Raw genomic sequence first — 23,383 nt, 5'->3', positions numbered from 1 at the left:
TGCAGTACTCATCGTCGTCGCCGCTGTCTTTGATGTTCCTGGAAGATGAGGAGGTAAACCAGCGTGGGCAGGACCTGTAACTCGGGCTCCAATGCGTCCTGGTTCCTCATTGGGTGTCGAGAGGTGAGTGGCTTCCCTTCTGTGTACTGTTTCCACTGTGCTTTTGATGGCGTTGGTACCGCCCCTGAAAAGCTGGAGGATTGGTGCCTTGTAATAGTGTGGGAGGTACATTGTCTTCCGCCTGTCTGTCGGCAGTTACAGCTGTGGTGTTTGTTTCTACCGCTGTGGCGGTCGGAGTGTTAAAGTGGCTGTCTGTGTTGGCGGTTTCCGCCATGGGTGTGATTCCATTTTTTTTACCGCCGGCCTGTTGGCAGTATTACCGCCGCTTTATCACCGACCGCCAGGGTTGTAATGAGGGCCATAGTGTTAAAGGAAACCCGCCTCATGATGGAGATACGGGTGGGCAACGTCAATGTGATCTTCTTCCTAGACTATACAGTCACTGTTCAGAAGCAACGTAATAATTTCCTGGCAGTGAAGCGACTGGGCAACAGATAGCTAGTTACTTTGAATTCAATACAGACACTGCCTTGTCTCGGTCAATGGAATAGGATGTGTTTAAGGCTACGCTGCGTGGCCATTGCATGGGGCTTAGTTCTGGTATGCGCCGGCAGCTGGACTAAGAGCTGTCCGTTGTGTAGCGTCCGGCATGAATAGGATGTGGTCTGGAATCCCGATACCCTACCTGAACTGCAAGCCGTCCGTAAAGCCTATTCCAAACTCCTTGAACGATTGCGATGCCTTAATTATGCAGTGCATTTGTCCAACACGCATGCAAGGGCAGATAAAGCCAGAGCGCTACTTGCCCGTTTGATACATCAAGAAACTCCCCATAGTATGGTAATGTGTATCCGGACACCGTCAGGGGACTCGTTGTACATGCAGGATTCAATCCATGCAGGATTTCACACGCATTATGAGACTGTCTAGCACGGTCTCTCATCCTCCCCTGGATGAGATTGACCTATTCCTCGCAGAGCCATCCCTGCCCCGGATCTCTGCTGAGCAGTGTTCGGAACTAGATGACCCTCTCCTGCTATCTGAGGTACAGGACGCCATTCGCTCTCTCACCAATGGCAAAGCACCTGGTCCGGACGGGCTGCCGGACGAATTTTATAAGGCAACCCAGCTCAGCCAGCACCTAAATTGCTTGCCACATACGAGGAGACCCTAGCACAGGCACACTTACCCCCTACATTGCGAGAGGCCATGCTGGACTCCCTACTGAAGCCGCATAAGGACCCCACCAGTCTGCACTCCTACAGGCCACTGGCACGCCTTAATACGGATGATAAAATATTAGCCAAAATTGTCGCAAGGCGACTGGCCCCGCTGGTGCCGACATTAGTATATGAGGACCAGAAGTGTTTTGTGAGGGCCGCATGACATCCCTCAACCTGCGTAGATTTTTTCATATGATGCGCTACGCTCCCCACCGTTGGACAAGAGCGGGTTGCCTGGTGACAGACCTAGAGAAAGCCTTACCTCTGTGAAGTTTTACCCAACTATGGCTTCAGTCCACGTTTTATACAGTTGGTGAAATTGCTATATACGCTCCCGTCTGCTAGAACCAAAACGGGGTGCCTCCTGTCGCCCTACATCTGTGTTAAGAGAGGCACACGACAGGGGTGTCCTTTATCCCCTCTGTTCTTCGCTCCGGCGGTAGAGCCGCTGGTAACCAAGCTCCGCAGGGCGGGGTGCACTTGCCTCATACCACTGGGTGATGAAAACCATGCGGTCTCTTTATGTGCGGACGACCTTCTAGTGTACATTAGAGATATAGTGGAGTTCCCCAGCGACATAATACCATTATTCAATGCACATGCGAGGATTTCTGGCCTGCGAGTAAACTGGGGCAAGTCTTGTGTTTTCCCATTGTCGTCTACTGTACCTGCCCCAGACCTCACATTGATAGACCCTTGCCTAACGTGGCAATCCAGCACATTCAGATATCTTGGCATACAGGTATACCATGCGGATACTGATCTGTTTGATAGAAATCTGACATGTGCTGTATCGGGTTTGCGCCAGCGGATGACATTCTGGGAAACGCTGCAACTAACAGTCATGGGCAGGATAGCCCTTGTAAAAATGATAGTGCTGCTGAGACTTTTATATTATTTTGTGAATTTACCGTTATATATCCTGGCTTCCTTTTTCTGATCTCTGGAGCGAGAAATCCGTAATTTAATCTGGAACACCTCGTGCCATAGGGTAGCCCTATCTAGACTTTATCGCCCACTAACTCTGGGAGGTTTGTTGCTGCCGAATTTGGAGCATTACTATCCGGCTGCACAACTACAGTGGGTGGCCCGTTGGTTCTCGTCACAACACCTGGTGGACATGGCCACTGATCTTGCAGCGTGGTCAAGTTGTAAATTGCTTTGTTTATTCCATCCCTGTGCTAAAGCAGCCACACCAGTGCCCATGTTACTGAACCTTGCATATCGCTGCTACCGGAGGTGTTGTTACATAACCAGGAAGATCAAACTCTCCGCGCCACCTATGCTGCTATTAGGGACACCACGTGGAGCCCGTACCACGACATCTACAGAACTAGCTGCCTGGCACGAAGCAGGAATATATACCCTAGGGGACCTCTACTCTGACGGCACCCTTCACACCCATGACACACAGATGGAAACCCCTGGTCTGCATTCAGGCACCTTCCTCCTGTATAACTCTCTTAGTCATACCATGCAGCATGCATGGGGTGACCTCGCGGGGGAACCCCAGGTACCTTACACAATGCAATATCTGCACATATTCGGAGAGGGGAGGCATTTAATACATTGGTTAGCAGACTCCCTGGGCACGCATACATCAGGCCCACTTATGGCCCTCCAAGGGTGCTTGGAAGGGGGGCAGGGGGGACCTTTCACAGACAAGGAATGGGCGACCATATTAGAAACCCCCATGTACGTCCCACGCAACATGCAATTCCGCCTCATACAATAGTAGTATGTAGCTCAAAAAGCCTATCTCACACCTGAGAAAATTAACATATATTTTAACCGCATTGATGCTGCTTGCCTGAACTGTCAACACATGGGGGCGGACTTCCTGCACATGGTGTGGTCTTGTCCCACTCTGAGTCACTACTGGTCTTTGCCTCTGGCGAGTTTAACACGCTGTGTGGGCCGACCCTTGCCACAGACATGGGAGACATGTATTCTGGGATTGTTCCCTAGGGGCAAAAAACAACCTGTTTCCTGGATCTAGGTTTTTTTTAGTGGCCAAACGCCTTATCTCCCGTAAATGGCGATCTTCCGAACTGCCGGCACACGAAGCATGGGTGCGATCATTGACTGTCTGGGCGAGGGTGGAGTGCACGGCTCTCCGGCACGAGGAGGTGTTGGGGCTACGGAAGTAACTTCTTGTGTCACAATGGGAACTAATGCTATCGGACCTCAGCAATCCAATGATGCCAGTGCTGCTCAATTCCGATCCCCCCGCTGTAGGCGATGCATGATTGCAATGGCGTACATATAGGCCCTGATTCTAAGCTTGGCGGGCGGCGGTAGCCGCCCGCCAAGCGGGAACCGCCAGAAGACCATACCGCGGTCAAAAGACCGCGGCGGTCATTCTGGGTTTCCCACTGGGCTGGCGGGCGACCGCCGAAAGTCCGCCCGCCAGCCCAGCGGGAAACACCCTTCCCACGAGGAAGTTGCACTCAGTTGCACCCGTCGCGAATTTCAGTGTCTGCAAAGCAGACACTGAAATTCTTTGTGGGGCCCTGCAATAAAGAAATATATAAAAATAAAAATAATTAGAGCCATTACTCCCCCCACTCACTAATACCAGGTGATCAAAACTGTAGACTGGCCTAAAGAGCTTTCCTGGCCATACAAGTGAGCGAAAAGGTGAGGAGCTGCTGTGCATGTACCAAAGAGACACTCAGAAACACAGCATTCCAGAGAATCAGCCAACAACTTTTTGAACAATTATTTGGTTGCAAGAATACTGTATTTCCAGCACATTGCTACTACTACGGTTGTGTGAGGGCAAATTGTGTCTCCTTTATCTGCTGCCCTATGTATTACACAAGCGAATGGGGAACACTTAGAAAAGGAACGTCAGAGCCCAGGAACATCATATGCATGAAGACATTGAGTCCCCTCATATCTATAACTAAACATGCTGATACTTGTAGGCCAATAATTGTGGTATATTACCTTATGCAGGGTAGTGCTGCCATTGCTAAAACAAGAACACAGATCAACTAGCCAACGAAACCAAAGTGATGCTGACCAAAGTAGGACTCGGTGACAATCAAATGCATGACTGCTATGTAATGGCACTACTACCAGCTGGGAGGAGTTTATGAAATCAAAAACAAACAAAAAAGGCCAGGGAATGTATTAATCTGACACATTATCACTTACAAGAAATGGAATGTAAACCAAATATTAGAAAGAGATTGAAAAGTTGGAGATCTCTTAAACTGATGACAGTGGGAAACCTTCTGTCAATTCTATAGGTCTTGTATTCAAACACTCATGAGTTTAAGTCAGATCTCAGTATTCTGCCCCACCACTTTCAGAGTCCACCAGCCGCCACTGGACATCAATGAAGAGTCTCTGGGTGGCATTACTTGAACTGCAGACATTGTGGCAAGCTGGGGTGTTCTGGACGTGCATTCCAAAGGCCCTAGGTTCTTGTAGGTACCTGTATATTGAGGAATGGAAGGCTGTGGTACAGAGTCAAATGCTAGGGAGTAGGGCTTGAGGAGTCAATCACATATCAGGCCGGTGTGTCTGAAAGGCCAGCATGGCTGGGGCAGTGGGCGACAGTGTGTGTCAGTCACATGTCTGACTTGTGTCTCCAACAGACCAGCTGGACAGGGGTGAGTCACTTAGTCGCTTGTCAGGCTGGTACCTTTGAAAGGTCAGCACGGCTGGGACAGTGTCCGTCCCTTGTCAAGTTGATCGTCTAAAAGTTTAGCAGGGTAAGACAGTGTCAGTCACGTGTCTGACTTGTGCCTTAATGACCAGCTGGACTGAGGTAGTGTCAGTAACATCAGGCTGGTGAGTTTGAAAGCTCAGCGGCTGGGGAGGTGTCTGTCACATGTCAGGCCGGTGCCTTTCAAAGGTCAGCAGTGCTGTGGCAGTGGCAGTTCCATGTCAGGCTCTGCAACATGAACAGCTGTGCTAGGAGATATATGCCATGCCCTGCTCTGCCACAGGAGGGAATTACACCAGGGTGTGTGTGGGCAGAGGATAGGCTTCATTGATAGTTCTATGTGAGGGGCACTCTGCATAAGCGTGTCGGTTTCAGTACACAGCAAGTGTCTGAGGGCCAGCAAATGACAAGATTCTGTTTGCAGGGTCTTCACGAGACTTACAGCAGTGTCTGCTAAGATGCCCACCTGGGTGCAAGGGACTGAGCCACACCGGCTGGACTTAGGAAGCTGTCAGCAGAATCTTCATGTGTCTCACAGCAGTGCCTGCTGAGACTACCAGCAGCTGTTTAGTGGAGGCCAGCAGTACAAATAATCTTATTAGAGTAATGAATGGTCCTCTTGAAGATTTGTGTGGATCCTCAAGTGCTGTCTGGTTCTTCAAGTGGGCTCTGGCTCTTCAATAGGTTTCTGACTGTGCTGTACCATGCTGGGAATGAGCACGTAAAACTTGTGTCAGAGCCGGTGTTTACTGAAAAAGGGGGCTTTGGGGGTATAAGCTCCTTTCTCAAGAGAAGAAGTGTTGATATTAATCAATCTTGATTATGGTATAATGGAATATCGGGCACTAGTTTAAGAATCATTTTTAGACTCTTGAATAACTTGTGATGACTCATTTTAAGGTATATGTAAGACCGTAAATGCAAGAAGCCATTTACAACTAAATCTGCCAGCATGGTTGCTGTGTGGGCTAAATCCCAGTTCGACACGCCCAACATGCTGCTGTTACATAACAAAAGTGTGTCTTGTCTGCATTGATTTCATAAGCTGATTAGAAATATCTGGATAAACGATTTCTAACTCGAACTACAGTTACTTACAGCAGATAGTGCATGCACAGGCAAATGCACATGAGAAACTACAACGGAGACCCCCAACCTCTCTACTCTTAATGTAAGACTACATATCACCCTTTGAAGGCAAGTAATGTAAGCTACAATTAAATGAAATTGTTTTAATTGTGTGTGCAAATAAACTGCTGTTGAATCATCGCTTCTCCAAATGAGAAGTGAAGCATATTCAAGAGGCTTCTGTACCCAGATCATCTCACCTCCTTTTTACAATCTAATTTTATAATGTTGCTGTGTGTTGAATAGTAAACATCTTGTTCGCCTTCATTTACCTGTTTATTTCTTATTTATTTTCAATAGTATAGGCTCTTCTGTGTTAAGCAACTTTGAGCTTAATAGCAAATGACTTTATACATCGACATAATAAATAAACTGCATTAATCACCTACACAAGCACATAAAATACACACAGCGACATGCAGGGCCTACCATACATAATAATTACAGGTCAATAGAAAACCAAGCAGTGGCAATGCTATTGGGTCTGTCCTATAACCGAAAATGCTTCTTGAGTCACTGTTAAGTGCAAACAATCAATAACCCATCATGCATGCATTCTGTCACTTATTCGTGCACCAGTGCAGTCACACATCCACTCACTGAATAGTTCTAGCATTCATCCACTCACACAATAATCTGTCTATGTTTGTATGTATGTAAAAGGAATTTCCATAGAGCAAACCTGGTCAGTAGGCAGCAGAGCGCTGTACATGGTTGGTCAAAGACAAGCATAAAGTCAATGCGTGGAAGAAGAGCTGGCTGGGCTGTGGACGACTAAAGAACTGTGATGCAGTGTTCTGTAAAGAAGTGAGCTTTCAGTATTTTATAACCTGGAGCAGCGTGGGACAGTCCTGATGGATACAGGGATGTTGTTCCAGATCCTGGGTGCATGGATGGAAAAGGCCTGCTGCTTTGTTTTTTAAATTTACATTTCTGAGTCTGCAGTCTTATAGTGTCCTGGCTGCAAGTGTGAGAAACATCAGAGATGGTGAGCTTGCCTGCAAGATTAGAAGGGTGCTAATTGTGATGGTTTTGTCATGATGTAGCTAGTTCTGAAGATGGTGCTGGCCAGCAAGGGGAGCCACTGGTGTTCCATGAGGATGGGATGATATGGTCATATTTCTTCAGTTCCAGGATTGCATGTCAGACGCCCTTAAGAATGCGGAGGCTGGAAGGCTATAGAGCCATTCATGCAAAAGTATGAGGGCTTGAACAGAATTTCTGAAGTTCCTTTCTGGAAGAAACTGTTTTCTTTTCTTCAGAAGAAAGAGATGGCACCAGACCAGGCCAGTAAAACATACACACCTAGAATATACAAAATAAATGAAAGCAATTAAATAGAAAAAATGAAAAATGCTACCACCTAAAAGTGAGATACATATACATGCAATACAAAGTAAGTAAGGGGGCGTGTCTTGGGCCATCAAAATGGACGTCGCACTCAGAGTGCGCCGGACCCCACCATCATCTGCCACCATCCACCTTCAAACACCACGGTTCCAAAATGCTGGCTTGCTGTAACAGAGTTGCTGCCCTGTTGAGTGCCACCATCGGGACCAAAAACACTAAAATTGGCCCACGAGGGACAAGAGCCACCGCAGATTCCAGGCCCTGAAGTAAGATAGCGATCCCACAGCGGCCACTGACCTGCTCTCCGGGCGGAGCAACTGTGCAGCAATAATCTAGGTGAGACCTGTCCCTGCATCGTGGCCCAGCGGACTAGTTAAGGGCCGCGCACATTGCACCATAAGGACATGTGGTGAGAGGGGTGAGTGGTGCTGACGAGGGATGAGTGTTTATGACCAGTGCTGTGGCTTATGAGGTGCCGGGCGGCCGGGAATTAACGAGGCGGGCCGCTCACGGCTGGTGCTGGAAGTGAGATGGGTCGCTCAAAGAGCTGATAGGCATCACCCTCCTCTCTGCCAAACCCGCTCGGATTTGGCACATAAGTCTCTCACCTTGAGAGGCAGCAGCCTGATGACTCACAAGGGGACCCCTCTCAACGTGGTCCTAAAATCACCCGCAACTGGTAGAATGGTGGGCGCTCCCCCGCAACGAGTGTTGCCTGCAAATTGGAATGTTGCAGAGAAGGGGTTGGGGTGGGTGGGAGGGTGTGGGGTGGAGGGGGTCGCTGACCACCGCCTTAAGATACTCCTTCCTGACAGCTGTGAAAGATCCAGACTCTTTGGCCCATTGATCTGGATAAAAGCAGGCCCACGTTGGTTGGCGGGTGGGTGTTGCCTGTGACTGAGGAGTGGGAGATATGACCTGGGGTTTGGCCCCCCCCTCCTGATGCAAGACTCACAGGACACTGGCTTCACCCGCCTCGGCGCTGGACTAATTTACTCAGCGTACAGGGAGGGGCCCCATTTGACAGCCTGATAATTGAGCATTGACGGCTTGGGGACCTTCCAACCTCCTGCCTGTGGGGCCCCATCCTCCTACATCCTGACTCTTCTTGGCTACTTGAACACCCTCTTCCAGTGCCTGGCTGCTCCTGCTGCTGCATGTTCGTGACAAGCGGGCCGGACGCTGGTGTGAGCTGCTTGTGTTACTTCTAATGCAATCATGGAGAAAGCTCACTCTTAGCCACATAACGGCCAGTATACCATGGGCCCTGAAGTAGCTGCAGGAGGTGCAACAGATAAGGTGGCACCAACTGAAGGCGACCTGGCCACGGTTTTGCAGCTCATACATGCATCCCAGAGTGCTGATCTAAAATCTGGGAAGTCCATGTTGACCTGGCGCTCCTACATCAGGATCTACGAAATGCCACTGGTAGAATTACAGAGGTGGAAGGACGCCTATGTACGGTTGAGGATGAGGTGTCAGATCTAAAGGTGAAAGTTTTTCGCCTCCTCTCTTGGATGGCTGAGCTCCATCACCGCGCAGAGGATGCAGTAAATCACTTTAGGTGTAAACCTCAGATTTGTGGGATTTCCTGAAAGTATGGAATCCATGCAGCCAGTCGAATTCCTGGAGCAGTAGATCAAATCCTGGATGCTTGCAGATACATTTCCCCTCTGTTTTGGAGTGGAGCACACCCACAGAGCACTTACACCTAAACCACCTCCTGGAGCACCACATCGGCCCATGATCATTCGAATCCTCAAATTCAAAGACATAGACTACATCCTGAGAGAGGCTTGGTCCCTCCCGGAACTGAGATATCAGGAATTCAAAATCCTCATCTTCTCAGACTATACCAAGGAAGTGCAGGCAAAGTGGAGGTCCTATTAAGCAGTTAAACAAAAAAGTTCAGGGCCCTTAACCTCTCTTACATGGTTCTGTTCCCAGCCTGGCTCAAGATGATCCACGCCAACAAAATGCATTTCTTCGAGACACCATTCAACCTGGGACTGGCTCACTGATGAAAAACAACTCGACAGGCCAGAATAGTCACTTCTCCCCTCGGCTAGGGCATCCGCAGAGGCCAACTCGTAAGTGGCCCAGCAGTGAAAAGGGCCCCTGTCTGCTTCTGTTGGGGGTGACGTAATACACAAGTGAGCTCACCCTCCTGGATGTCCAGCTCATCGGTGCTGCCAACGCTGGGCTTTCATATGCAGTCGAATAACGGAGTAACCACTGACACAAAAATCCAGAAGAGGACAGCCGGTGAGAGACTTCCCTCCTTCTTTGTCCAGTGATGGGTCAGAACCATCCTAAAATCAGGCCATGAGATAAACATTCCTTACAAGGGAAACTGCGTACACTCCGTATAACTACAGACTGCTGTAGGATACTGATCTTGAATTAAGGGGAGGGGGGGGGGTCCACCACTCCACATCTAAAGATACACTGGTTTTAAGTTTTGTTACAAGTTTAGGGGCAACAGATGCTTTTCGGGGAGGGGGAGTTTGGAGTGGGGGGGATACTGGGGAGACATGTTTTCCTGTATCGCATGTTCTTGGGGTTATTGTTTGCTGTGTGTTACTGCAATTATCTTGGTTGTCACTTCACATCACTAAAAGTGTCCACAATGCCATACCACTACACCTTTACATGGACGCACAGCGTCCCAGGGCTGGTCGCTCCAGGTGTCGCTGGCGGAACATGTGTTTCCGCCTTCTCTGCCACTCCCTAAATCATCTTGGCATCTTTCAATCTCCTGTCGTGGAACGTTAATGGCCACAGTGTTGTGATATGCCCACCGGTTCCTATCCCTGGTCCTGCTGCTGCAGAAGACACACTTAATGGGTACTAGATGTCCATTCTTGACGCACCAAAGCTATGACAGGGTCTAATATGCTGGTTATGCCACAGGATCCTTTAGGGTAGCGATCTTCCTGCACCGTGCTTTCCCCATGATGATTAAACGAACAGTGCTTCCTCCTTAGGGTAGGTACCTTGCCTTCACGGGTAACCACCTGTGTCTCTATGGCCCCCCTACAGGGCTGGACACTTCCCTCAGTACTCTCACAGAAGTGACAGCGAAGCTACCTGAGCGTTTTAAGATTATAGGGTGCGCTTCAAACGGTCCCCGACCCTGAGATGGATTCAACTGGCACCCTGTCGGATCACTGTCATAGCGGTGCCTGACACTTGCTGAGCTGGGCAAATACTCTGGGCCTGTGCGACACCTGGAAACTGCGAAATTCCAGAGAACAACAGTACACACACACATCAGCTGCACATTGCTCACATGTGTGAACTGATCTGACCTTTATGACCACCACCGACTGCCTGTCTATTTCCTAGGTACAGATTCTTCCATGCAGGATTTCAGACCATGCCCCTGTGCTCTTACATCTGAGTACAGAGAGCAATGCCCTGCGCCACTTGTGCCACTTGTGCCACTTGTGGAGGCTTAACGCTTGGCATCCCCATGATGAAGCACACACTCAAGTGGTGGAAGGGGAAATAAAGGCATACTTCGAAACTAACAGCAGTACAGTGCGCTCTGTAGCCACCCTGTGTTGGTCTGCAAGGCCACTATCAGGGGTCATACGAAAAGTACTCTTAGAGGAAAAGAGAAAGCAAAACATCACCACATGACCCAATTGGAGTTGTGTGCCCTGCGCATGGGAACTCAACTCCCCACGGATCCTCAGGGAGACATATTTCGACAGTTGACATCGAACCTCAAGGAGATTCACCTCCTATCGCTTGGCAGATCTGGTGTTCGTCTAATGCACCTGTGTATGGGTGGGGGGACAAAAATGGCAAATTGCTATATTGGCTGGCATCCCGGTCCTTGGCCTGGCAGAGACATACTGGAAATAATGGATCAGGAAGGTTGCCTTCAAAGTATCTCTCACACCATTGCCCAGACATCTGCTGCATACTACACTCAACTATATGCTGCAGGTGGCGGAGGACATTTCGGATGAAGTCTGGAGGGCGGGCTGTGCGCATATGAGGGAGCTATCACCCAACTATAGGCTGCGCCTCATTCACTTTAAGTTTCTGCACTGCTTGTATTACACTCCTCGAGGCTTGTGTGCTATGGGGCTGCTAGCGGATGCCACTTGTGTAAGATGTCACGCTCTGGATGCTGGCTGTCTCCATTTGGTGTGGCACTGTGTGGAAGTACATGACTTCTGGCGGGAGGTTTTTCATGCGATTGAGGGGATGACTGGACTGGAGCTGACTTCTTTTCCTGTGCTGGCGCTGCTGGGTAGGGTGGACGGGGTGCCGTTGACGGTGAGGAGATTAGTAGGCATGCTGCTGCTATTGGCTAAGCCCAGGGTTGCAATTTGATGGGGCTGGGGTCGACCCCCTCGAGTCTCCGATTGGCTGCGGGATGCCACGTTTTGTCAGGAACAACTGACACTTTATCGGGAATTGGCGCCAGAGGGCTCCAGGCCACGTGATATTTGGGCGCCTCTCCGATCCTATCTTGCATCTGCGCATTCCTAAGGAGCTCTTCTGTTGACTGGGCATAGATGTGGAATTGTCTGAGTCCGCGATCCTGTGCATTGCTGTTGATTGGGATGACTGTTGATGGTACTGTCTGCTTCCTCCCCGGCCTCCTTGCTCTTCTTTGTTGATAATAAAAATTATATGCTGCAGTCCCACAGCCTGCGCTCAAAACAGCCTAGATGAGACCTCTTCCTCAGCTTTCTCCCATTAAGATACTAGACCTAGACCAACCCTTAGTGATCAAGGAGATCGGAATCGTTATTTCAGCTGTAACGTCTGGAAAGACACCTGGCCCTGATGACTATCCCATGGAGTTCTATGTCAAAGACAGAGAGGTCCTTGCTCCCAATTAATGAACCTCTATGAGGAGGCAGTGGAAAAAGATTCCTTCCCATAAGACATTAACCAGGCCACCATTGTGATCATTACAAAAGCACATCTCCCGTCCACCTTCTATGCAGACTATCAATGGAGAAGTCAAAATCTTGCACCCATCCTGGCCTCATACCTTAAACAAGTCCTTCAGACCCTTATATGTCTGGATCACTGTAGATTTATGCCAGCCAGGAGCATGAGACACTGTCTTAGGCGCCTTCACGTGGCCCTCACTCGTCACCACCTCCCCCCACCAGTTAGCCTGGAGTCTCACTGACTTCGAGAAGGCTTTTGACACGGTATACTGAGAATACCTCTCTCTTTCAGATCTTGTGGAGGTCCTGGCTTGGACCCCGCTTCTGCAAATCTACTTTAGTGCTCTAGTCTAACCCTATTGCGCATGTACAGATTAACAGGCTTGTCTCGTACGAATTCCCCATATGCTGAGGACTCTGCAAGGTTGCCCCTTGTTCATTTTGTGCTTTAGCGATCATGCCCCTCGCTCACCTTATTCAATGCTATGCACTGAGAGGCTGGGAGTGGGACACGGGTCATGAGGACAGTATAGCACTGTAAGCAGAAGATGTCCTCCTGTTCCTCTCAAACCCCAATATCAGTGCCCCTCACTGCCTCCAGCTTCTACAGATCTTTGCTGGGGCATCTGGATTAAACATTAATAACGTATAAAGAAATATACAAATAAAAGAGCAACCCAAAAGGTCAGGCACACTAGCCCTGCCACTGAAGTGTACTCCCTATCAGACGGCTGTGCACATATGATTAGAAATAATGCCATCATTCACAATGCAGGACAGTCAATGGATGAAGGCTTTGCAGTAAGCAGAGATGGACAGAAACAAAATGTGAACGACAGATGAACAGACCAAGGGATGTAGATGGCTGACTAAAAGCTACTCTTTGCATGTATGTAGGAACGTCTTTTTATTATGCATTTTTTGGGGAAATATAAGGAAAGCAAAACAGTCAAGGCTGCCTCTACACCGGTGGATGTAGAGGGCTGACTGAAAGCCCCTCCACAGATGTGCGTATGAATGTATTTGTATCATGCATTTTTTGCAAACATAGGAGAGCAAAACAGCCAAAGCTGCCTATACGCTAGCCCAAAAAACACAAGACAGTTGCATGCTAATCCCTGTTTAACGGAAAGGAAAGATGTGCAGTCAAGCTGTTGGACGGATATATTGCAATGAAGCATGCCAATGGCATGGATATCGGTGACTCCCAGGACATCATGCAGATGTGCTCACAACAGGTGTGTATTTCGTTAATGCAAAGAAGAATTTGCTATAAATCCTAAAGATGTACTTGGAATCTCAAAAGAAATCTCGCCGAGCTCTACTCAGTGCGCCTCTTGGATTTGTACAGCCTTAAAGAAGTCATGTGGCACTGTAAGAATTCCCCAGGACGGCTCTCGCAAAACACCCGCAAATCCTACTGGCAGCCTTGAGACTAGAGACAAAAGAACACCTACCTGGGGGGATCGTGGAAAACCAGACTGCCCTAGAACGCACAACATCCTGAGTGACACAAAGGGAACCACAGAGAAAGGCTGAGGAGAAAGAGAAGTAGCGGAGGTAACTCTGGGGAGTGGAATGGAGAACACCACCACATCTCCAGCGAAGGTGAAAAGGGAACAAGAATAAAGGCGTGAAGGCAGCCTATGTTGTGGGAAGTATATCCAGCTCGTGCTGTGCAGCAGTGGGTGCAATACCGAACTGTCATAAGCTCCTCCCATCTGATCACAAAATGTGTAACATTCACAGTTTGAGGCAACCCCTGGAGCGGATTGTAGAGCAGTAGGAGAGGGGCTGAAGAAGTGAGAACTGAGAAGCTGGCTTACTTGGGTGTGACTGTGGCACCACAGCTGATCAACTGAGGTGTTCTCACCTACCAAGCTTAGTACTCAGCCTCCCACAAAATCAAGAAAGAACAGTGTCTCAACAAGAGAAAAAATGTGCGACACTGAGGAGTACTACAAGACTAATTACACATGTACACATAGAAGGACATACAGCACTAGATAGCTGAAGAAGGTAGTGCCTCACAAACGTGCTGGACAATTTCAGAGTGGTAGTGCTGCCATCAATGCAGTCACCGAAGTCAAAGGAATTGTACACTAAAGTCATAGGGAGTGTTGAAAATCAAAGCATCACACAAAGAACAAGTCTGGCAAATGAGCCACACCCACAAAGCAGGAGCGTGAAAAAGGTTTTGTATATAGCAAATTATGCATTTTGGAGCACACTGTCTCAAATATATTATTAAAGCATGGTGTGATAGCGCTGTGTCATTTACAGGCAGAACAATTTTCAATGAAATGGCTACTAAATGGGCACATACATGCAGTTTGACTGATAAAACTATTCAGCATTCAAACGATAATGCGTGGAACTCGTGTTTGAGTGAATATTTATTATTTGCACTTCACCAAATTTAGAGGGTCACCAGTACGTAGCTTTTTTCTTGTCGCAAACAGCCCGATTCCCCGAATCGGGCCGTTTGCAACAAGAAAAAAGCATTTTGGTAGGTACAAACCCTATTTTGCGATTCGGTCATCTTTTTACTGAATCTCTTAAAATAGGTTTGCGAGTCGCAATGAGGAAGGGACTTTCCCTTCCTAATTGTGAGTCGTAGTGTGATGAATGATTGTCTTGTGACCGTTAATGTGGTCACAAAACAATCGCAGTTAGCACCAATTCCAAATTGGTGCTAACCCATTTGCAAACGGGAACCCTTCCCCTTTGTGAATGGTAGTGAAAATATTTTCACAGACCACTGTCTGCTCTGAAAAAATGAAAAGAAAACTTTTCATTTTTGTTTTTGAAATGCATCCCGTTTTCCTTTAAGGAAATGGGCTGCATTTTTTTTTTTAAACTGCTTTATTTACAAGCAGTCACAGACATGGTGGTCTGCTCTCCCCAGCAGGCCACCATCCCAGTAAGTGAGTGCAGCCATTCCCAATGGGGCGTAAATTGTGACCAACCTCATAAATATTATTGAGGTAGGTCATTTGTGACCCCACTGGGAATCACAAACAGTGTGAAGTACACTGTTGTACATATGGTTTTTCAACTCACAATTTGCGACCCGCAACTGAGTTGCAAATTGTGAGTCACAAAACTCTGGGTCGTACATCTGGCCGTTCGTGTCTTGATTTGTTTTGCTCCTATTAACATTTTTGTTTACATTAGACGTCATAATTACAAAAAAATGCTTTGTGCTTTTCTACCTGCTGACATATTTTGAACTATTTATACAGTTTGTGGTATTTAAGTTTTGTTATGTTTTAGAAAAACACTGACGGTGCACAGCCTTTCCTTTCACAATCCCTGTACCCCCTGAAACACTGTCAGAAAGTTTAGTTTATAAAACTCTCACTTTTCAGTCAAAGAAAGAAAAATAAACAGGATTCTCCATGTCAAAAGAATAATTAGCAATTTACCAGACGACGGAACTTGACGTTTAACCTTTGTGACAAGTTCCAAACAAAATTTAAAGGCATCTTGACTGTTCATTCAACTCTGAACTACAGTGTGAATTTTTTTCGCTCCCCTTCTTCATTCGCCTATGATTAAGCCTACTGGAGGACCCAAGGAAAGTCTGGAGACATCACATGTAGCTAACAGACATTAAGGGGACAAACTTCCAAGGGCAACAACTGACCTCTGGATTCTAAAAGGGTGAAGATAGGGGGACAGCCCACTGACTCCCTCCCCCGAAACAACTAGCACTAAACGTGCTAGACCTGAGTGCTTGTATGGACACAATCCACGCACATTTTCCCCTCACCCACCCATGCCCCAACACACGATGCTCATCCCCAGGCCCCTTTGATCCTTCATAAGCCCACCCTCAGTCCTACCCTCTTTAGTTAAGCCCCCCCCTTTTCCATTTCCTTTCTAGTACTACTCCTAACTAGCCTCAATTAGCCTAGCTACACTCTGGAACCCGTTAAGATTCCAGCATAGCGCTCAAAGCAAATCCCGCACTAAGAGGACAGACGCACCTAGAAATCCCATAAACATTGCAAAGTACTGAATGAACTAGAAGCTTACGACCTTAGTAGTTAAGCATTATTGAAGACATACTCTTGTTTGTTTGGGGCTTGAGGCTACTTTTGTCATCGTTGATTGACTATAATGTTTTTTTTTTTAAATAAAAACCTGCTGATGCTCTGCACAACAAGAAAAACATTAATAACATAAGATTATGGGCCAGATGTAGTAAACTAAAATTTTGTGACTTCCAAATTGCGAGTCTGACCGACTCGCAATTTGCAACTCGCAAAATGGGATGCAGAAAGGTGTCTCAGACACCTTCTGCGACTCGCTATGGGGTCGCAAAGACCCACCTCATCAATATTCATGAGGTGGGTCGCAGTTTGCGACCCCATAGCGAGTCCCTGCACTCACAGGGATGGTGGCCTGCTGTAGTCAGCAGACCTCCATGTCTGCGACTGCTTTTTCAATAAAGCAGTTTTTTTTTTTATTTTGCAGCCCGTTTTCCTTAAAGGAAAAAACTTCCGAAACCATTTGGTTTCATTTTTTTCAGAGCCTGCTCTGAAAAAATATTTTTTTCGGCATTCACAAAGGGGAAGGAAGGGGTCCCATGGGGTCCCCTTCCCTTTTGCGAGTGAGTTACCACCAGTGTGACACTGGTGGTAGCTGCGAGTTGGTTTGCGACCGCATTCGCGGTGACAAAGCAACTCAGCATGGCGATGCGATCGCAAATAGGAAGGGAACACCCCTTCCTATTTGCGAGTCGCATCCCCAAATTGCGAGTCGTACCGACTCGCAATTTGAGGATGAGCATCGTGTTCGGCCTTTTGCATGCCGCAAACTGCGTTTTTCGCAGTTTGCGACATGCAAAAGGTTTCCTACATCTGGCCCTATATGTTTATAAAAAACGATACCCACATTGTCAATAAGAACCTGGGTTCTAATCCTACTTTCGCCATTTGATGCCCTCTGTCATTGTGGACAATATATATAATGCCTAGTGCCTCGCTTTCTTTAAACTGATTGTAGCAGAAGCAACAATTATGTCTGTCAATTTTCATGGCTTTTCAGTATTAATTCATAACCATAACTGTACATTAACTGTGATTTATCAAGTGAAGTTTTAAGGTTTTTTCAAACATATGTTAAAGCCAAAGTTAACCAAAATTTTACTTAGACTTTGCTCTTGTCAGTGACTTTAAGTTTTTTTGATCATCTAGCACATCCAACAATTGGGGCACATGATCTAGGCCAAGCTACTCCAGGTAGCCAATCCCCAGTGCTCATGGCTTTTGACCGTGAGTAGAGGGGTTGGCCACAGGGCCCGTACTCATCTCAGCTGTGGGTGGCCAGCCCCTGATGAGTACAGCCTTTGAATATGCATAGAGGGGGCTGTCCGCAGGCTATGCCACTAACACATTGGGGACAGCCAACTCCTGTTATGCACTACCTTTGTCTGTGCACAGTGAGGTTAGCTACAGGTTCTTGCTTGCAGCTGGGCCTTCAGCCAACCTGTCGTGGATGGGCCAACGCTCGCATTTACATATGGCTATCAGCTGTGCACAGCAGAGACTGGGTGGAGACCCTGGCCAGTCCCTGAACATCACCTGCAAATTTCCTTAAATTGTCTGTTTTGTCAGCAAATCTGTCCACAAATTTAGAACAATATTCTATCAAACCCAAGAATGATCTCAATTGATCCTTATCAATAGGGGAAGGCCCCAATCTAATCACCTCCAATAAACTCGTCTTTGCTTTAATACTTCCATTGCATATGGTATAACCTAAGTATTCAATTTGCTCAGTTAAAAATGTACATTTTGTCTGATTTATATATAAACCAGCCTCCCTTAGAGTTTTCAATACTTTCTTTAAGATGACATTGTGTTTTTGTATTGTTTCACCCATGACCAAAATGTCAAGGATAACATTTTCCATTTTCCAAAATTTTTGTCATCATACGCTGACACACTCGCTGCCGAAGCAAGCCCAAACGGCATGCAAGTGAATTGAAAAGTACCCTCTGAAGTCACAAATGCCATCAAATGTTTAGAACTTTCATGTAACGTTATCTGATGGTAAGCACTTCTCAAATCAAGTTTCGAGAAATACCTCACACCCTTTACAGCAGATAGCAATTCATTAATATTGGGAAGAGGATATGTGTCAACAACAATGTTCTGATTTAATGATCTTAAATCAACACACAACCTCACCCCAACATCATATTTCCGAGTGATCACCACTGGACATACCCATGGAGATACCCCTATTGGTTCAATCAGTCCTTCATATAACATACCCTCAGTTTACCCCTTTAACCTTATCTCTCACTACAAAGGGTACCCTACACAGTTTATGTTGTCTTGGTAAGGCATCCTCATTGAGCACAATTTTGTGCACATACTCCTTTAAGCATCCCAATGTTTTTTTAAACACACCTTGAGCACCATTTAGTATATCTTGCAGTTGAACCTCACAACCAATATTTGATTGGGTGCCCTAGGATTGATTACAATGTTTAGGTCAAACTGGTGCATTCACTCTAAAATAGGAGGCTCATCCGCAGACACATACACTTTACCTTCAATGCACTTCATGCCATATTGTATGCGTCCTGCAATGCACCCTAGTAAGTACATTTTTTTCTACCTGGTATCCACCTGGACAAATATCCTTAAGGAACAAAGTTACATCATTCCAATGAGTTTTGAATAATGTTTCGGGGATTATGGTATATAGTGAACCAGAGTCGATCGTAAGCCTTACTTCACAATCATCTATCTTGAAAACAGCTGTGGGTCTGCATGTCCTCCCTTTCTCTCTGGGTCCAGTAGTTCTTCATCCTGATCAATAACTAAAATTCTGTTGTTACAAGTTATATCATTTGCTTCCTCTACAATATTTACTCTATATTTCAAGTCTTCGCTAATTTTATCACTCTCCCTACACATTAGCGCATAGTGGCCCCTGTGACCACACTTCCTAAACTCCTTATTTGTTGCAAAGCACTTCTTTGAGTCCGCCAAATGATACATGCTCCCAAAATGTGTACGTTCTCACTCTTTAGTTTTCGTTACTGTTGCAGTGCTTCCCAGCTTCCTGGATACTACATTAACTTCTCTTTCCATATTTTGACTATCACTAATCATTACCATCACATCACTTGTTTTATCTCTTTTTTTAAAAAAAATAATAATAATTTATGCACCGCTGTGACTCCTCTATAATTTTCCTCATTTCAATAGCTTCCTTCAACTTGGAATCTTTTGTTGCTCATAACCTCTCTTGGATTTTCCTTTCCTGACACTGCACAAAAGGTTGTTCATGTATCAACTCTTCTGTCACAGCTCCAGACTAACATTTAATAGATAAGTCTCTTAATCTTCCTACAAATTCATCAATTGTTTCATGGTGATTCTGAGGTTGTGTGTTATATTTATACTAGCCATTACTAAGTTTACTTCCTTGGCAAATCTACTCTCTTACCTTTTAATAGCTTTTTTGAAAACATCATCCATTGGTTGCCCATTGGGGCCCAACGCAATGGGTAAATATTTAAAAATAAGTTGTCCCTCACAACCCAGTGCACTCAACAATACAGCTTTTTTGCGCGTTGAAGAAAAATTCTGTCCATCCAAAGCTATAGTATAATTCGCTAACATTTCTACCAATCTTCCCAGCAAATGGCGGGTGGCCCTGGTTGTGGGGAAAAATAGGTGGAGGCATAATACTACCTTGGGTCACCATAATGAAATAAACCACCATTGAAATGTCAAAACAGTCACTATCTGATATAATGTGCAGATCACAGAGGAATGTATGCACACACTCTATAAACGGTTAACATAACACCAGGGAAATGTAGGTACACAAATCACAGAAGGATCTTGCTTGAAGGCTCAACAGTAGCCAGTGCTATCAACTACAACAATCTCAAACATGTAGAAACGTTGTACAAACACTGTGTAAGATCTTCACAAAACATAATTAAAATTATGCTTTCACCAGTGTGCCGATCACCACAAGATGGTGCTGATTTGACCACAGCAGTCTCAAGCACGTAGACCTTGGGACGCCATAATGAAATAAACCACCCTTGAAATGTCAAAAGTCAATATTTGATATAATGTGCAGATCACAGAGTGATGTATGAACACACATTCTAAATGGTTAACATAACACCAGGAAAACGTAGGTGCACATATCACAAAAGGATCTTGCTTGAAGGTTCAAAAGTAGTCAGTGCTATCCACCACAGCAATCTCAAACACCTCAAAAAGGTGTGCAAATCACTGAGTAAGATCTGCACAAAATATCATTAAAATGTTGTTTTTACCAGTGTGCGGATCACCACAAGATGGTGCTGTTTTGACCACAGCAATCCCAAACATGTAGAAGTGGTGTGCACATCACTGAGTATGATCTGCACAAAATATCATCAAAACAAGAAGTCTGTGCCTGAATCAGAAGTTCTTTTTACAAGAAGCCAGTGTGACCTCCTATTTTATGGTGAATGCACCTGTTTGACCTAAACATTGTAATGAATCCTAAGGCACCAAATCAAATATTGGTTGTGGAGGAGGTTCAACTGGAAGATATACTAAATGGTGCTCAAAGTGTGTTTAAAAAAACATTGGAATGCTCAAGTGGGTATGTGCACAAAATTGTGCTCAAGGAGGATACCTTACCAAGAAAACATAAACTGCATAGGGTGCCTTTTGTAGTGAGAGATGAGATTAAAGGGGTAATTGAGGGTATGTTACATGAAAGAATTATTGAACCGACAGAGGGATCTCCATGGATATCTCCGGTGGTGATCACTCGGAAATCTGATGTTGGGGTGAGGTTGATTTAGGATCATTAAATCAGAACATTATTGAGTTTATTTATTACAAGAAGTAGCCACGCCAAAATGTTGTGGTTACTTCTTGTAATAAACAAACTGCATTGAAGGCATTTATCTTGAAGCTTTATCGAAGCACACGACCTGGCATCAATCTATACCAGTGAGACACCAACAACCGACCTCCTTGGAATTTCACTCCACTCCCATTCTAAATGGAACCCTCATTGAAGCTTTCCATTCCTATACCTAAAACATAACATGTGGTATGACACAAGATTGACAGCATATTTTAGAAGAGGATGTCCTCGAATGTAAAATTCTGCCTGGTTTTTGTCTGTCTAGCTCATGAAGAAAAACGTTAAAATACATTCCCCAATGTATTGGCTGGATAGTGTTTCTTCTTAACCTCATTTGTTGTACCTTCTTCCAGCTCACAGTCTCCCAATCCAAAAACAAATGATAAACATTGTTTATGTTTTTGTACACTGAGGATGTGGCCTAGCTGATTTAACCCTGGTATCTTTTTATTGTGTGGTCTAGACCGATGTGCTCATGGTAGGACCCAGCCTCTAAAAGCATATTAAGCGAAGCAAAGATGGATGAAAATGTGTCCTAATGTAATTAGCACTAGCTGAGAACAATTGGAAGAATTTAATCCACAATTGTTTGCTTTTCTCAGTGAGTGCTACTAGTGAGACAGGTATGTTGAAATTTGGGCCCATGGCTGGCTAGGCTCCAGGAGTCACCCTCAAACATAATGATGCCACCCAACAAGCCCCAAACATGTCTAGGGTTGTTTGTGTTGCATACAGACAGGATGTGGCCTAAAAAGTCAGTAATCACAGTCCCTTTGTGGCAGAACCAAGAGTATTTGCAGAGGGATGGTCCCAGTTCTTAATTTGTGCTGCTGTTTGCCTGTCCTTACGGGAGCACTTATTTCGTAACACAATCACATATTTATGACAGCCTGCCACATGGTGACGCTATCAGTCAATTTTTTTTTAAATAACACATGTGCAAAGTTTTTAACAATTCCATATGTAATGACATATAATAATAATACCAACTTGTCAAGGTCATTCTTGTACCTTTGGGCACCCTGGTATATAGTCCACGTTGTCACATTTGTTAAAGAATAACGGGTAGAAGGTTGTGTTGATACTGGTATCTGGCAGTGCTAGCAGGACCTGTAGGTGTTGGAAGCTGCAGAGGCCTCCTCAAAAATATCGTGGACCCTGGCACTTAATTTTTTATAAATTAAGCACTGGCTGGTCCCAATCTGTACTGGCACTGTAAGCAAAAGGGTAATTAACTAAAATGTGGGCAGAGTAATTATTACCAGCAGGCACCATGACCTATGCCCATTATGTCAGAGGTCTGCAAATTTTCGGACATGTTCAATTACATTATGGCTAAAGTGAGTGATTCGTGGTGATTCACGCTGAGGAGCTAAGTCACACGTAGCAAGGCTACGACTTACATTGGGCAGCTGCACCACAAGAGGCCCGATTCTCATGGGCTCCTTACCATACCTTGCAGGAAGCACCAGTCTTTTGCATCACATCACTGCTACATACCTGACAGATGAACCCTGTGGAAGAGCACTGCCTGACCCAGAGACTGAATTTCCGCTTTTTCCTTTTGCGCAACTCCCGCTCTGTGCAGGTAGCAATGAAGACTGGGTCTTCGTCAATCAGAGGTTCATGCAGCACCTGCAATGCAGAGAAACCCAGAGGAAAAGATAAGCAGACAATCTGACCCTGATGAAAGGGGAAAGATAAAAAGCAGATTATTAAAGAGGTAGACACAGGTTTGTCTTGCACTGCCCAGAATAGAATGATGAAAGGAAAGAGGTACGGGCAAACTAACATGTTTGTGCGATAAAAGGCATAAAGAGATCACAGAAAGAGATAAAAACAACAAGAGAGCGTGACGGGTTCTGTACAGCGACACAGCTATCGCTCATTAGACAAACAGTCCAATGCACAGCGCGAGGAGGCCCAAGAACAGCCCTCCCTTACAGAGGCTCGTTCTCAAGAGGGCCTAAGTGGCAGTGAGTGAGTGCCTTGTGCCCAGCCATGCATGAAATTGAAGAAGTTTCCGAATCTAATCCCAGTGCCCGCCTCTAGGGGGCAAGCAGGCTGGCAGTCCGGAGAGGCACGTGGAGGGAAACATGCTTGCGAATCTG

The 23,383-nt window shown here is 46.0% G+C and overlaps 1 protein-coding gene across 1 annotated transcript in view; it reads right to left on the bottom strand.

Annotated features, from left to right (window-relative positions):
• PGBD5 (piggyBac transposable element derived 5) overlaps positions 1 to 23,383 on the bottom strand; it is a 622,550-nt gene that overhangs the window by 208,424 nt on the left and 390,743 nt on the right. Inside the window, exon 3 of the mRNA XM_069235011.1 lies at positions 22,773 to 22,907. Coding sequence (XP_069091112.1) covers positions 22,773 to 22,907 — 135 coding nt within the window. The remainder of the gene's footprint in view (positions 1 to 22,772; positions 22,908 to 23,383) is intronic.

This window comes from Pleurodeles waltl, chromosome 5 (genome assembly GCF_031143425.1).
Source record: "Pleurodeles waltl isolate 20211129_DDA chromosome 5, aPleWal1.hap1.20221129, whole genome shotgun sequence".
Taxonomy (NCBI): Eukaryota; Metazoa; Chordata; class Amphibia; order Caudata; family Salamandridae; genus Pleurodeles; species Pleurodeles waltl.
Note: the sequence above shows the minus strand (reverse complement) of the source record. Positions and strands in the feature narration are given on the sequence as shown.